The following is a 13,792-nucleotide window of genomic DNA, read 5'->3' as shown; positions in this document are numbered from 1 at the left end:
TAGCACACTAGTGTCCATGCCAATTATTTCAATTAAACTCTCTTCTAATAACCAATTACTACCCATTTCATTAAATTAGAAATTTTTCAAACAGTACTCCCATATGGAGCTATTAGCCCAGACGTAATTATGTGCTTCGCACGTTGACATGTGGACACTGTGCAAATGAGTTTCTTTCGGTCCCTGCAGCTCTCCCCACTCCCAGTCATGCTATCACATCCATAACTGGTCTAAAAGGAGAAGTTTCAGATGGTGTTTTAGCTTTGAAAAACTGCATTTAACACCTGTCGGCAGGAAACCTTTCAGCTTAAGCTTTTTTGCTCACATACAAAACAGCCCACTGCACAGAGTAAGGCCACTTTGGAATTAAACAGCTCTAGGAGATTGATTAAGGCATTCAGAAATACAGTAGCATGGCTTGGCCAGATGCTTATGTCCCAACAGTAATAGAAGACTAACTCAGTTGAGCCAGGAGAAGACTTGAGACAATGTCTAGACGGAGCCCATTGGCTTCCTCTCCGCCTGCAGCAGGGCACAAGCTGCCCGATCGCTCCGGTAAAAACAGATAATGCGTCAGGGTCGGTGATAGCCGGCAGCACTCGCTGAGCCCCAGCTGCCCAAGCTCCGTCAACACCCAAGTTAGACGAGTTGCAAGGCCAAGCCTCGCTCATCAGTCGGAGGCACCTGCATCTCGCCGGAGCTGCTCCTCTGGCATCGCCCTGCCCGGTCCCTGCTCAGTGCAGAAGGGGAAGCGGGGGGGGGGGGGGATGGTCCCACCACCCCTGCAGAGCAGCTCCGGGCTCCTGAGCAGAGGTAGGGGGAAGCTTAGAGGCTGCTTCTTGCTAAAACTTAGAGAGGAGCCAAGGGAGAAAAAAAAAAAAAACAAACAGAAGAGATGGTAGGAGCCGTGGCTCAGGGGTCAGCAGAGGCTGGCAGCCTTTGCCCAGGAGGGACGGCAACGCCCTGTCTGCCTGGTGCCGGTGGCTCCTGCCTTCAGCCTCCACCCATGCAGGAGCAGGATTCCCACTGCTCCGAGGAGCTCTCACTCCATGAGTCTCAGGGGTAGAAAAACACCCGCTTTTGGCAAAGGCCTGCCTTGCTCGTAAACATGTAGCTGGTGGAGTTTTTGCTGCTTTCTGACAGGATAACACATTTCTCAGCAATGTCACTTCTGCCCACAGGATGGCAAGGTCTCAAGCTGACATTTGCTAAACATCTTCACCACCTGCTCCCCAGAAACATTCCTCTCTCCTAGACAGCGGAGACATTTTTCTTGACAGCTCCTGCCATCGGGGAGCTAGCACGTACTCTGCCACTGAGCCATGGTGTTTGTGCTTCATGCTCGAACTGCTGCTTGGCACCCCAGCCATGGGTGCCAGATTCACAGGGGCACTGACCCGTGGCCAAGGCTCACAGAGGGCCAGCCAGGGCAAAGCAGCAGCACAGCATTTGGAGTCCAACTCTCAAATAAACCTGCTTGTATCGATCTGAAGTCAGAAACTAATTGCAGCAAAGCTCAACCAAAGTAATGGCTTTGCTAATAGTCACCACCGGCATACCAGGAATGGGTATGAGACACGCAGAAAGGCTCGATGAGTCTACCCACAGCCCAAAAAGTAATTGCTCTCTGCTTAAAGGTAGCTGCTAAATTTGCAGAGCAACACTCCCGCTCCTGCGGGAGCCTGCGTGGGCTGCAGGAAACGCGGCAGAGTCACTAATCCAAACACAGCCGCTGTAGTACCGGCACTCACTCCGCAGCCTCCCCACTGCACTCCCCCACGGTTCCTTCCCGAAGACGCCGCAGACCTGCTGCCGTGCCGATCTGCAGCACTCGTGGATGGCGGCGACACCAGCCCGCCGGCTGGTGAGCGGGTCTGAGCAGCACGGAGCCCAAACAAGCTGCGCGAGGCACCGCAGGAGCCACAGCCTGCAAAGCGGAGAGCATGGGCATCACCACACACGGGTGTTCGCATCACCACCACCCAAACCGAAGAAAATCCAGCCAATCTCCATCACAGATCAATCACAGATGATGTGGGGGGGTTCACCCAACCTTAAAACGAAACTTTTTTTAAAAAGCCTGCTGTTGTACCGGACAGCAGAGGCTGACAGTCACACCATATCCGTGTCCATGCCCAGTGTTGCAGGAAAGCAACAAGCCCCAGCCTGGAGCAAGGAATTCGTCACGGCGCTCTGCAAACCAGGACCAGCGTGTGATGAAGAGCAAGCAGCACAAGAAGAAGAGGGGATACAACCTGCAGGTCCACATTTAACTCCAAGAGTTTCAATGGAAGGATGACAGCACCTTCCTCAGGAGCCCCGCACATTCCCAGGCAGGATCAGGGTGGGTGCAGGGGGAGCACAAGGACTGCTGCCCAGACAGGAGACACGGACGTACCCCTCCACATCCCCCCACACCCCACAGGCAGCATATCCAGCATCTCACACACAAATGCACCACACCAGTCAGCTTTATACAAAGCTACTACCAAAATCCAGAAGACAGGTGAGAGGGAAGACTCCTGGAAGGAAAAATAAAATCACAATTTTGCCCTGGGTTTGGAGAGTTTTGTTGGCTAGGAATCATTTTTGTGTTGTCCTCAAGAGGGCTCTACCACAGTATTTTGAAAGCCCAGCAGCAAAAATCATCTGTGACAAAGAAACTGTTGACAACAGTAGATGTGAAATCCGGCTCGGTAAACCAACCGTGGCAGGGCACAGGGTTAGGGTCAGACACTGGGCAGCCCTGCACGGGTCAGGGGAGCGATGCCACGTGGGTGGGAAAGTAGCTCGTGTCCAAGATGGACACCCCCAAGCAAGCAAAGGGGGTTTGCAATGGCCACAGCGAACCCCTGCACTCTTCTCCATCGGTTCCATGCAACACCCAATGCCCCACCTGGGGACACAAACCCCTCCTGGGTAGTGCAAGGCTGCTCTGCTCCCTGAGGGAAGAGGTGAGGGCTCAGTGCTGCTCCCCACACCACAACTGGGAGCAGCTCCAACGCCAGGCAGCCAGGGGAGCATTGGTTCCATCCTGCCCGAGCACACCGAGGCACACAGCAGCATGCCGCTGTGAGGCAGCCACCACTGCACCAGCACCCAACTTTGCAAGCAGCAGTTGCACACCAAGCAAAAGCAGGTTATTTCTAAACTAACACATTCAAGTACAAGACCAGCTCTCCCTGTTTTTTAGCTCACAACAGGCAAGACATTAACCAAAACAACAACCCTGCAAAGGGAAGAGGTGAATGAACCTCTTGGCTTCACCAAGGCAACACCTCACTGCGCGTGTCCCCCGTCTCACCACACTTCAGTCTTGCACCCTTGAAGCAAATCGCTTATCTCGCTCATTTAATTAATTGCTGTTTCACTCCTTGTCCTACCCAGCTGACCCCACGAGCTGCCCACCGGTAATGGGCTCGCTTCAGCATATGCTGTTATCCTCAGCTTCCAGCACAATTCCTCCTTCCTTCCTTCCCTCCGGCTGCACCCACATCCTGGCCTGGCTCTGAACTCTCAAAGGCTGTGGCCGTGGCTACTTCTACATCATGCTACGCGTATATGCACGCCCACACAACTGCTGCAAAAAAGCAGGCAGAGAAAAACAACGATGACATAGGATTGGAGGGAGCATGAGCGAGATGCACCCTCTCCATTGCAAGAGGGATCCTATTCAATGGGGAAAAAATCATAGAAAAACATAGAAAATAGAAAAATCAAAGGAAAACACGCCTGTGTACAAGTACCTCACACGCAGCAAATACCATCTGACTGCAGAAACATTCATTCCTGAAGCAGAAGGCTTGCACCCAGCACCCAGGAACTGACCACAGAGTGCGTGCTTCGGAGATGTCACGGTCCCAATGTGTTTTGTCTGTCTGCAGACTTCGCTTTACAGCTTCCACTCACAGAACATCACTTCTGTGTCCTGTTTGTCAGCAAACAGCATGGCCCCAGACAGACTCTTGACGAAAGATGATCAGAGGAGAACCAGATGGTCTGTATTTAGGAAGAAGACATAAGCAAGACCATGCAGCTGGGGCCCCAGTACCAGTCCAAAGAGGCAAAGCCAACTCAGAGCTCCTGGAGTTCTTCCAGAACGCTGTGGACGGCCCTTGCAGAGTGCGCCTGCCCCCTGCAACAAAAGTCTGATGTAGTTTTAGAACAGAAGACAACTCTTTAAAATGCCTGCAAGCTAACTGTTGCAAAGCCTTGCTTTGCCCGCTGCTACAGGCTTCCTGCTTGAAGGGACAGGTTTTCTCAGTTTGAGAGGTTTGGAAAGCCTTTTTTTTTTTTTCTTTAATCTGCTAGTAACTTGCTAATGTCCACAACCTATCTGTCCCACTGAGACTTAAGCCCCATATTTCAACTCTATCACCACAAACTCCTTCATTATTGATTATTTATGAACTAGAATAATTGAAGGAGGCATGCTGAAGCCTATCCAGGGGACCTGCAACCCTGGAAACCTCCTCCCATCCCTCTGGCTATGCAGGGGAGATTTTAAGACACCCACAATGAGGTTGTGGGGACAAGACAGGAGAGCAGAGACTGCCACCTCCCCACAGACCTTCACCCCCAGGGACCTGCCTTCTCTAGCAGGTTGGACTTTGATCATCTCCCTGCAGTACAGCAGCCCGCCGTGAATTGGTGCAAATGGCAACTAAATGCTCCACAAAGAAAAGAAATAAGGTCATGATAGCAGATGAAATTCAACATCATCATTTTACACAAAGTACGATAGAGCAATGTAATCTAAACTCTGAACTCTCTGAAAGATAAGCAAGAATGGAAGATAAAATCATTTTTATTGCAGCAATGCAGCAAATTAATAGAGTGGTAACAGAAGAAATCTCCAGATTCAGGGACTAGGAGGCTGGTGCTGCCAAGCCTTGCACTGCCCAGCAGCCTGCACTGCCAGCCTTTTGCAGGCAAGCTGCGGCCAGCACAGTTCTGTAGGGAGCTGGCAGGATGATCTGGACAGTGCCTGTATGACCTATATGAGCCCTCAGTCAGGAGGAATATGAGCTATTTTCTTTGCAAATTAATACCTACACCCTTGCTATGGATCCAAGCAAGCGCCAGTGGAGCAGCGGCAAGGAAATCTGCATTAGCCGCCGGGCTTCGGCAGGCAATGTGTTCACGTGTCTCTTGATAAGCAGAGCTGAAAACAGTAGACAATAAAGAATTAATCCTCTCTATTGGTGGAACTTCTCAGAAACAGAGATGTTTTGATTCAAATTTCAGGCCTTTTATTCCTCTCTAAACCCCTCTGCTGCATAGCCTACCACAAAATGAAGTCTCTGAGATGCTTTGCCTTACAGCAGAATGTATGGGGCGGAGGAGGGGGAGTTCACTAACCAATTTATTTAGGCTCTGCTTGTGATCTCTTTTACCATGACCACACAAGGGTCTAACAAGGGAGCAGATCACACCCAAGCAGAGCCAGCATTAGGACAGGGCTAGCTGCAGAAGGCAGCGATGGTGCGGCAGGAGTCAAGCCCCCATCTCCCCCGAGGCTGTGAGTGCGGGATGCCTGAGCTCCACGCTCCCTACATGCAGGCAGCCACCGAACAGTTTGTGCAGAAGAAAAGGAATGAGCACCACCTTCAGAACAGCAATAAATTATTTCCCTTGGGAACAAAGATGCAACTGTGATGAGACAAAGTGGTGGGAAAACATAGCAGAAAAACTTAATGCATTCTCTGCAATTACAGCTCCAGCTGCCAAGCTGTTTCTCACACTGTCACCACAGCAGCGGTGACAGCTTTGGTCTCAGCCTGACCCTCCGCCCTCACCCAAGCCAACGGCAATGCTCCCATTGATTTCTGCAGGCACAGGGTTTTGCTCCGATGACAAATATCATTGTTTCTTTACCAGACCTGTGGACACAGACTGACATTCATGATGCTTCCCTGGTGCAAAAGGGACCCACATCCCTTGTAGATCTGTGCCAAGGTCTTACATGTAACCAAGTTTCTTCCACTGGCTTGCAGGTGATTTCTGTTCTCTGCTCTTTACCAGCAACTTGAAGCAGCCGTCTATCTGAGCACTGGAGCTCCAGCAGGTCCCAGGCAGAAAGCTGCACCAGGAGACACTGGCAATGTCCCCACCAGGCTTCAGTCTCAAGCCAAGAACACGTGGAAGGAGATTTGCCCCAGCTAACCATGGCAGGACCCAAGACTTCAACATTTTCCATGCCACTCTGCACTCCATTTCCTCAGTTTCACTGCAGGAAAAGTTTTCCATTAGGACTTTCTGTGTGTCCTGTACAACTGGTTGAGGGGAGTAAAAATGCTTATTTAGCCAGTGTTTCATTTTCCTTCAGCAAGGCCAATGTCAGCCACCCAAGCGATCCCCTGACAGCATGCCCACCTCACAGGGTGCCTGGAGACCAGGCACTTGCTGCTAGATTAAGGGCTGTCACTCCTCCCCATGGCCCTTCCCTTCCCCTTTGCTCTTGCACACAACATGAGCCAAAAAAACAGATCCTCAGCTGGCGTAAGTCTCTGCCGGGACTACACCCACTGCCCTCAGCAGGGACCTGGCCCTCTGCCACCTTCGCTCGTGCTTTGCCCTTCACTGGGGCAGGTACTCTCGGGTAACACGGCACACACCACTTTCCCTTTCAAGCCCAGCCTCCCAATAAATTGAATAGAAACCAAACTGAAAAAATAACCTGAAAAAAATACACCAGGGAGGGATGGAAACTCGAGCCCATAGTGTTAAATTGTGCTAAATAACTGAAAATCAGTGTTCTTCCTTTTCATCAGGGCACAGCTGTACATACTGCAGCACTCCAGGGATATCTCCACTCATTCCACCAGACTGCTACATGCACTTATGTTTATTACTAGCAAGGGTCCATTACTGACAAAAAAACCAATATCCCTGAAAAGAGTAATGACATTCTTTTATAAAATAATAGATATAATTATGAGAGAAGTGTATTTCTTCTCTTACTCTATGACTTTCATAACTTTTCTAATATTCCTGTTGATGTCCAGGGGTTCCTGACTTAAGATGACTACTCAAAGGCAAACAAATTGCTACAAGGAAATAACCATTTTAAAAACTCCAAACAGCACTTCAATTAAGACATCGCATTAGTAATCATCACTGCAGCCTTTCAGAACAACTGAAAAAGCAAATCACTATTTAAGATGTTATCTATCATTAAAAGAAAAATATCTACAAACAAAAAGAACCCAAATCCTTTGTATAAAACTGCCCTAGGCTTCCAACATGCTCTTCACCCCAGGTGTATCCCATCTGGAGCCGGGCTGAGGAATCCAGCGGCAACGTATGTTGATTTTGCCTTTGTGAAGCGAGAGGACCTGCTGCAGCCCCCCTCGCCGGAGAGGACCTGGCCACCCAGGACTGCAGAGTGCAGGCTTCCTGGTTACTCCTCCATGCAAGACAGTGGATGGGACTGGCAGCAGATTAAAGTAGGTCAACACCCTACCCCAGGTGCTTTTTCTCTACACTGCTACAAGCTCTGCTACTTTGGACCTAAGGCACCATGCTTCAGAAGAGCCATGCGGGATGACTGGTGGTCTGGGATGATCCTGCCCCCTCATTCAGAGAGTAGGAATGAGCCCCATCAGAGCAGTGCAGTGTATACTGTCTGCCCCCCTGAGCTCTAGTGTTCCTGGCTGGCAGCATCTCCAACAACTTAGCTGGCACCTGGGGACTCAGCTTGGTCTTGTCCATAGCTTTGGTGACACAGCTGTAGGCATCTGCTTTGGAAAGAGCCACGCCAGTATATGTCACTTGCCTGGATCGGCAGCAGCCCACACAGAGCAGCAATCCCTCCGACCAGAAGCAGTGGTACTGCTGCAGGCTGGCTGAGCTTTCAGGAGCAGTTGCAAGTACACACTTGCTTGGGTACTCGCAGACAGAAACTTTCCAACAAAGCATTGACTCAGGAAAACAGCCTAATCCAATTAATAAATGTTTTGCTTTTGCTTTGCCAGGTGGCAAAAGCAAAGGAGAAGCAATTCAATTCAAGTGGTCACACAGGCACTCCTAAGTTTCTGGTTTGGATCCCACCATCTTCACCAGTGTTATTTATCACTTGGTTTGGAGCTGGGCTCACACATCACAGCTGAGACTGAGTCACTCCTTGAGAGATTCCGCACAAAGGGCTGGTGGGAGACTGGGTCTTAACACCCTCTTGAAGGATGGGCATTAGACAATAAATACCTTCATCCTGCTTTCACAAGCAAGGGATCAAACTGCTGGGAGATGAAAAGCCTTCACCAGAGAGAATCTGTGGCACACAGGCATCAGAGCTGGATCTCCTAAATCCAAGTACAAACCTTCACAAGCGCAGATGGTACAGCCTGAACAGACATTGCAGTCCAGAACCTAAACCACTGGCCATTAGCTCACCATCGCAGAAATAAATGTCTCTAACTTCTGGAAACAGACAGGAATTTTCAAATTAGCATCTGCATCTTCCAAATAAAATGAGAAAAATTGCCCATTAAATCAAATGGCAATGAAGTAGGGATTCAGCCACAGACGTATTCAAGGAACCTGACACAGGGACACAAAACTACCCAGCTCCATTAATGTAATGATGCATTTGATGAGGAAGTCACTTGGGGCATGTTAGCATGAAAACTGAAAGGATAAGATCCTATAAGCCTAATATTTCAGCACTCCAGTTTGTTTGTGCCAAGTATAATCCAACCTATGATTTAGAGCCACCACTGAGTGACAAATTCAAGATGCAAAGACCAGATCTCAGTTAACAGACTAAGAAGTTTTCCAAAGCTATCTAACCCTGAAGTAGAAACTTAAAAAAAAATTCGCCCCAGTTGTTCAAAGCCTCTCTTTTCTTGGTTATGCAACATTCAAAAAATCTTTGATTTGAAACAGGAGATGTTAAAATTTTTATAGAGTTGTCACTGAATTTGTCTGCACAGGCAGCTTTTCCAAACATCCCCATCCATCAAAATGATTCTTTGCTGATAATTAGCCTCAGAAAAATGCACTTAATCAAAGTGACATCCATTACTTTTTGCTACTGTAAATAGGACTGTGGCATCTAATGACGATTTTCTGGAAAGTATTCAGACTATTTAAATTAGGCAACAAATAAGCTTCTAATGGCACTTCTCTGAGATACAGTTTAATTTTATTTATGGGCTTTTTTTATACATGCCTCAACCCAGTTGTCAGCACTGTCCAAGAAAAGAGAATGCAGATCAAAAACTGCCATAGTCAGGACAGCAAAGATCAAAGGAATGCCACAGCTTGTGGTATAAAACAATATTTATCAATTCAGCAGATGTGCTTTCTCAGCTGCCTTTCATCAGCAAATACCAGTATTACTTCAGAACAGAAGCCTTCCTGACAGAGCCCAAACTTGCAGCATCCATGGGATGCTGCATTCAGCTCCTTCCCCCTTCCCCCAGCACCCCTTGGCCTTGCTCCTACACACACAGGTACCAGTGCCTGGAGGATTCCCATGGACGGAGGAATCATGTGCCAAGCACATGAAAGGGAAGCCAGGCACAAGCAGGTTTTGTGCCCCCAGTTCTTCACCTTCTTTTTGTTACAGGCTTGACATCTTAACCTCTGCCTTTACTGCTATATTCCAGTGGTTCTGAGTGCTTTCATGACAGCAAAACATCAGTGAGATGAAAAACGCAATACTGCCATAAGAGAGCAGAAAAGATCTTTTTCTCCCAGTATTAACATTGACAGAACCTTCCAAAAAGGGGAAAAGAAACTTCTGAACCAGATAGGACTTATGCCAGACAACTGAGGCAACTGCAATGTTCCCCAAAAGAACCTTCTCTCCCCAAAGGAGGAATTACCTCCAGTTCCTGTAAGTCACATTTTATGCCCTAAAACAACTGTTTGTGTCCTCTGGAAACTCAGAGCCAAATCACAGTTAATCCTGTTTCTAGAACCTAAAGACCTGCCTTGTAAAAAAGTCAAGCATGGTGTTTAAACAGAGTTGTACTGCACTGAAATACAGCTCAGACAAGTCTTCCATTTCAAAGATGAATAAGAAGATGTTGGAAGAAGCACTTCCATCTTCCATTTGACAACTCTAGATTTGCTTGCCATTAGGCTTTTCTCCCTCTGTTGCACAAATCCATTTACCTTCCCCATTCCTCTTCTAGCCGGTCTTTTCCTGTTTGCTTCCTGGTTGATTTATTACCATCCTCCACACAACATTCAAAGTATTATTTTAATTCTCATGTCAATCAGCCTACCTGCCCAAGAGTAAGCCCTGCTTAGTTAGCCTGACTGCCTTTGCCTTTTGCATTCTAAAAAGGACGGGAAAGTAGGAGCAGCCTATTTTACTTATTCCACCTCATATTCACTGGTTAATCCTTACAGTTCCTTGGGTTATCTGGACACGCTCTCTGTTCCTGTTATACCACAGCTCTCTAATTATCTACTTGTTCCAGCAAGCTCTTGTCTCCTCAAGCTCCAGCATTACCTCATTCTCTCATCTCAGCCCAGTGCTGGTGTCTCCTCAGCATCCTCTGTGATGAGGATGGATTAATACATCTCTAACAGAAGCAGTTCTAATTCCCCAGAAGCAGAGAAACCTGGATTTCCTATGGCTTCCTATCCTTTTAGGCTTCTGCTGACCCCAGAAACCTCCTCACTTTCATCAGCACACTATCATTCTAGGGGAGTTTTTCAAAAAGAGATATTTGAGACGCTAATATTTTTAGCATTGCTTTTATAAATAAATGAGTTATTTAGTGCTGTGGGTGTTTTCCTTCAGTGTTACATCTGTAAGTCCAATGTGCTCTATTTTACCATTCACAGTTCCTCATACTATGCATGTGGAGGAATTTTCCTCAGCACATTCCTGTCAATGCAGTAACAAAGCACTTCAAAGCATATCTCTGAGCTGCTTAGTATTTATAAGCACAGCAAAAAGGCTTTCTGCTTTTCATCCGCTAGCCTAAATCAGCTCCTTATTCATTTGATTTGGAACAGACTAATCTACTAGTCATAATTACTCCAGCAACTTGCTTCATCTGCAAGGTCCCAGTATCATTAACAACTTGGACTGAAACTGAAGCCTAACAGCAACACTTCCAAAAGCCTATGACAGTGGCACACCTCAATTCCCAGTGAGGTCAAGAGGACTGCATGTGAATAGCAAACGTGTGCTCATAGACTTGCATTCCCAAACACATTGTGAACTTTTCAGTGTTTTCTAGATGAAGGGAAAAATCAAACAACTAAAAATATCAGCACACAAACCCAGTGAAACAAAGATACCTCGAGAAACAAGGCTAACGAATTTAACAAAATAATCCAGAGTATCTCCACACTAGAATTAAAGTGACATTCTGAATCAGAAACACTCAAATTAGAGGAAAATGAAGGTTAAGGGGTATACCAGTGAAACACAGAAAAAAGAATCTGCAATTGCAGATTCTGTATTTCAGATCCATTTAAATACTTAAATATGAAAACTGTTAAAACTCTAAACTTCAAACTTAGCCAAATGAACCATATCATAAACATTCTGCAATCCAGACATTTTCTGCAGCAAGAATTTCCTATCAACCTCTCATGTTATGCCATAAAACTGTATTAATGTTTAAGTGCCTGTTAAGAAATCTGGGCTTTTTATTACAGACTCATTTTTGAGACAGATCAATTCTCATGCAGCTAGAAAAGTTAGGAACACTTATTTAGAACATCTGTCAATCCCACATTCTCAAAGTCCAGTTAATTTTTTTTGTTTGCATGACAATCGTACAGATTAAAAAAAATGACATTATCTTTTAACACAGATGCACAAAAGCCTTGATGCAGGTGTACGAAATATACAGCAGCTAGCCAAAGGCTAACTCACCAGCAATTAAAGGTGGTGGGTTTTTTTAACAAGAGTTACATCTTTCTCTGTGTACATCATGCAATTAATTGGTGGGAGAAGATGAAAATCTTACTGACTCCCCATTAGTACTGTAGCTCTTTGAACTTTATGATATGAACAGAGTTGAAGGGAGGGTTGTTCTTGTCCCTCTCCATCTAACTGCTCTGCTCATGGAATTCACTTGCCATTCAGGCCATTGCTCCTTTTGCTTTAGCTCGCTCAACATGGTAATAAATCCCTGCCAGCCAGTACAGAAATAGCAGGCTTGGTGCTCAACCCATAAAGGCCATTTCTCTAGACAGCCCAACAAAGGGAGAGATGTACCACATCCACAGCAGCTCTTTAGAGTTACTCCGCTCCCATCAGCATCGCCTGCTGCAAAGACAGCCTCTGAGAATAGCCTGGATGAGCCTTACCCCCTAAATAAATCTATGTGCTCAGCCCAAACTCTGCATAGGGCTTAACAGGGAGTTTCACCAGCCTCTCACATCACCAACCATATCCCACGCATCTCCCGGACAGTGGTCCCTTTTCAACCTTGCCAACCCCTGACGGGACTCCCAGACACAGCAAGCTGCCCAGCACACCCACACACCTCAGTGTCTTCTGGCCCAGTAAACCCAAAACTCCCGATGTCCAGCAGCTCTGGCACATCCACCAGCTCTGGAACACCCACACGATCCCGGTGCCTACTATCCAAGGCATTCCCCCACGCACCCCCGTTGGCCTCCATCCTCAGCACACCCACGCACATCCTAGTGCCCCCTCGCTCCTGCGCACACCTCCCAGTGCCCACAGACTCCCAGCGCTCCCGCATCCCAACGTCCGCCAGCCGCTGCGGGCCCGTAACCCCCCCGCGCCGGGGCCGGCTGTCAGCACCGCGGAGAGCTCCGCGCCGCGGGGATCAGCACCGCGGAGAGCTCCGCACCGGCGCGGTTCAGCACCGCGGAGAGCTCCGCGCCCCCCGCCCCCTCCCCCCCCCCGGTGGGGGTCCTCCCCGGAGCGGGGGTGTCCGCGTGTGTGCCAGGTACGTGTCCCCAGCCCCAGGTGTGTGTCCCCAGCCCCGGGGAGCGTGTGTCCCCAGGCATGTGGCTGTCTCCTTCCCCTGCTCCCGGTCTGTCCCCACGCCCCCGTCCCCCCCGTGCGCCCCGAACCTGTCGTCGCTCTGGAAGGTCTGGTCCCCCAGCAGCAGATCGCGGAAGCGGTACCGGGGCGGCAGAGGCAGCACCTCGGACTCCAGCTCCGTCATCTTCAGGGCGGCGATGTCCAGAATGACCCCGCTCTTGCAGCTCCCGCCGCCGTCCCCGTCGCCGCAGCCGCCGGGCGACGAGAGCCTGCGGGAGAAAAGGGGGCAGCGGCAATGTTGGGGGGGGGGGGGGGGGGGGGGGGGGGGGCGCCCTGCCCTGCCCTGCCCAACCCCGCCGCCCGCCCCGGCACCTCCTTCGGGGCCGGCCCCACGCAACCCGCACCCAGCACGCACCGCCCGGCGCTGCCCCGAACCGCGCCCCCCGCGCCGGGAGAGGCTGGCAGCCCGCCGGCTGCGATTACATTGCGGGGCAGGCGGCGGTGCCCCCCCTGCAGAACGCTCCCCCCGGGGGCATGAGTGGCGAGGGGCTCTGCCGGCCTCAGGCGAGGGGCCGGCGGAGTGGGCTCGGCGCGGAGCGCGGTCCCTCGGAGCGCCCCGCAGCCCGCTGCACAGGGCAGCGCTGTGCACAGGACATTTGCTCTTCAGCAGGCGAAAAACGGAGAGCAAGAGGAGCCAATGGAGAAGCCCATTCGCCAGCAGACAATAAAACCGCTCGCAAGATAGATGTACAGCTGACAACCCAGCCCAGATCCACCCCCAGCCTCCCCCCGCCTTCCCCGACAAAGAAAAGTACGGATGGGAGGCAGCCAAGGCGATGGCTCCACAACCGTGCTGGA

At 49.5% G+C, this 13,792-nt stretch overlaps 1 protein-coding gene across 5 annotated transcripts in view; it reads right to left on the bottom strand.

Annotated features, from left to right (window-relative positions):
• Nucleotides 1-13,792, bottom strand: part of KCNT1 (potassium sodium-activated channel subfamily T member 1) — a 92,730-nt gene that overhangs the window by 63,725 nt on the left and 15,213 nt on the right. For all 5 annotated transcript variants that reach the window (XM_040606114.1, XM_040606112.1, XM_040606115.1 and 2 more), the window contains exon 2: nucleotides 13,024-13,203. In XM_040606114.1, coding sequence (XP_040462048.1) covers nucleotides 13,024-13,203 — 180 coding nt within the window. The remainder of the gene's footprint in view (nucleotides 1-13,023; nucleotides 13,204-13,792) is intronic.

The sequence above is a fragment of the Falco naumanni genome, chromosome 9, assembly GCF_017639655.2.
Source record: "Falco naumanni isolate bFalNau1 chromosome 9, bFalNau1.pat, whole genome shotgun sequence".
Taxonomy (NCBI): Eukaryota; Metazoa; Chordata; class Aves; order Falconiformes; family Falconidae; genus Falco; species Falco naumanni.
This window is presented reverse-complemented; position numbering and strand designations above follow the sequence as displayed.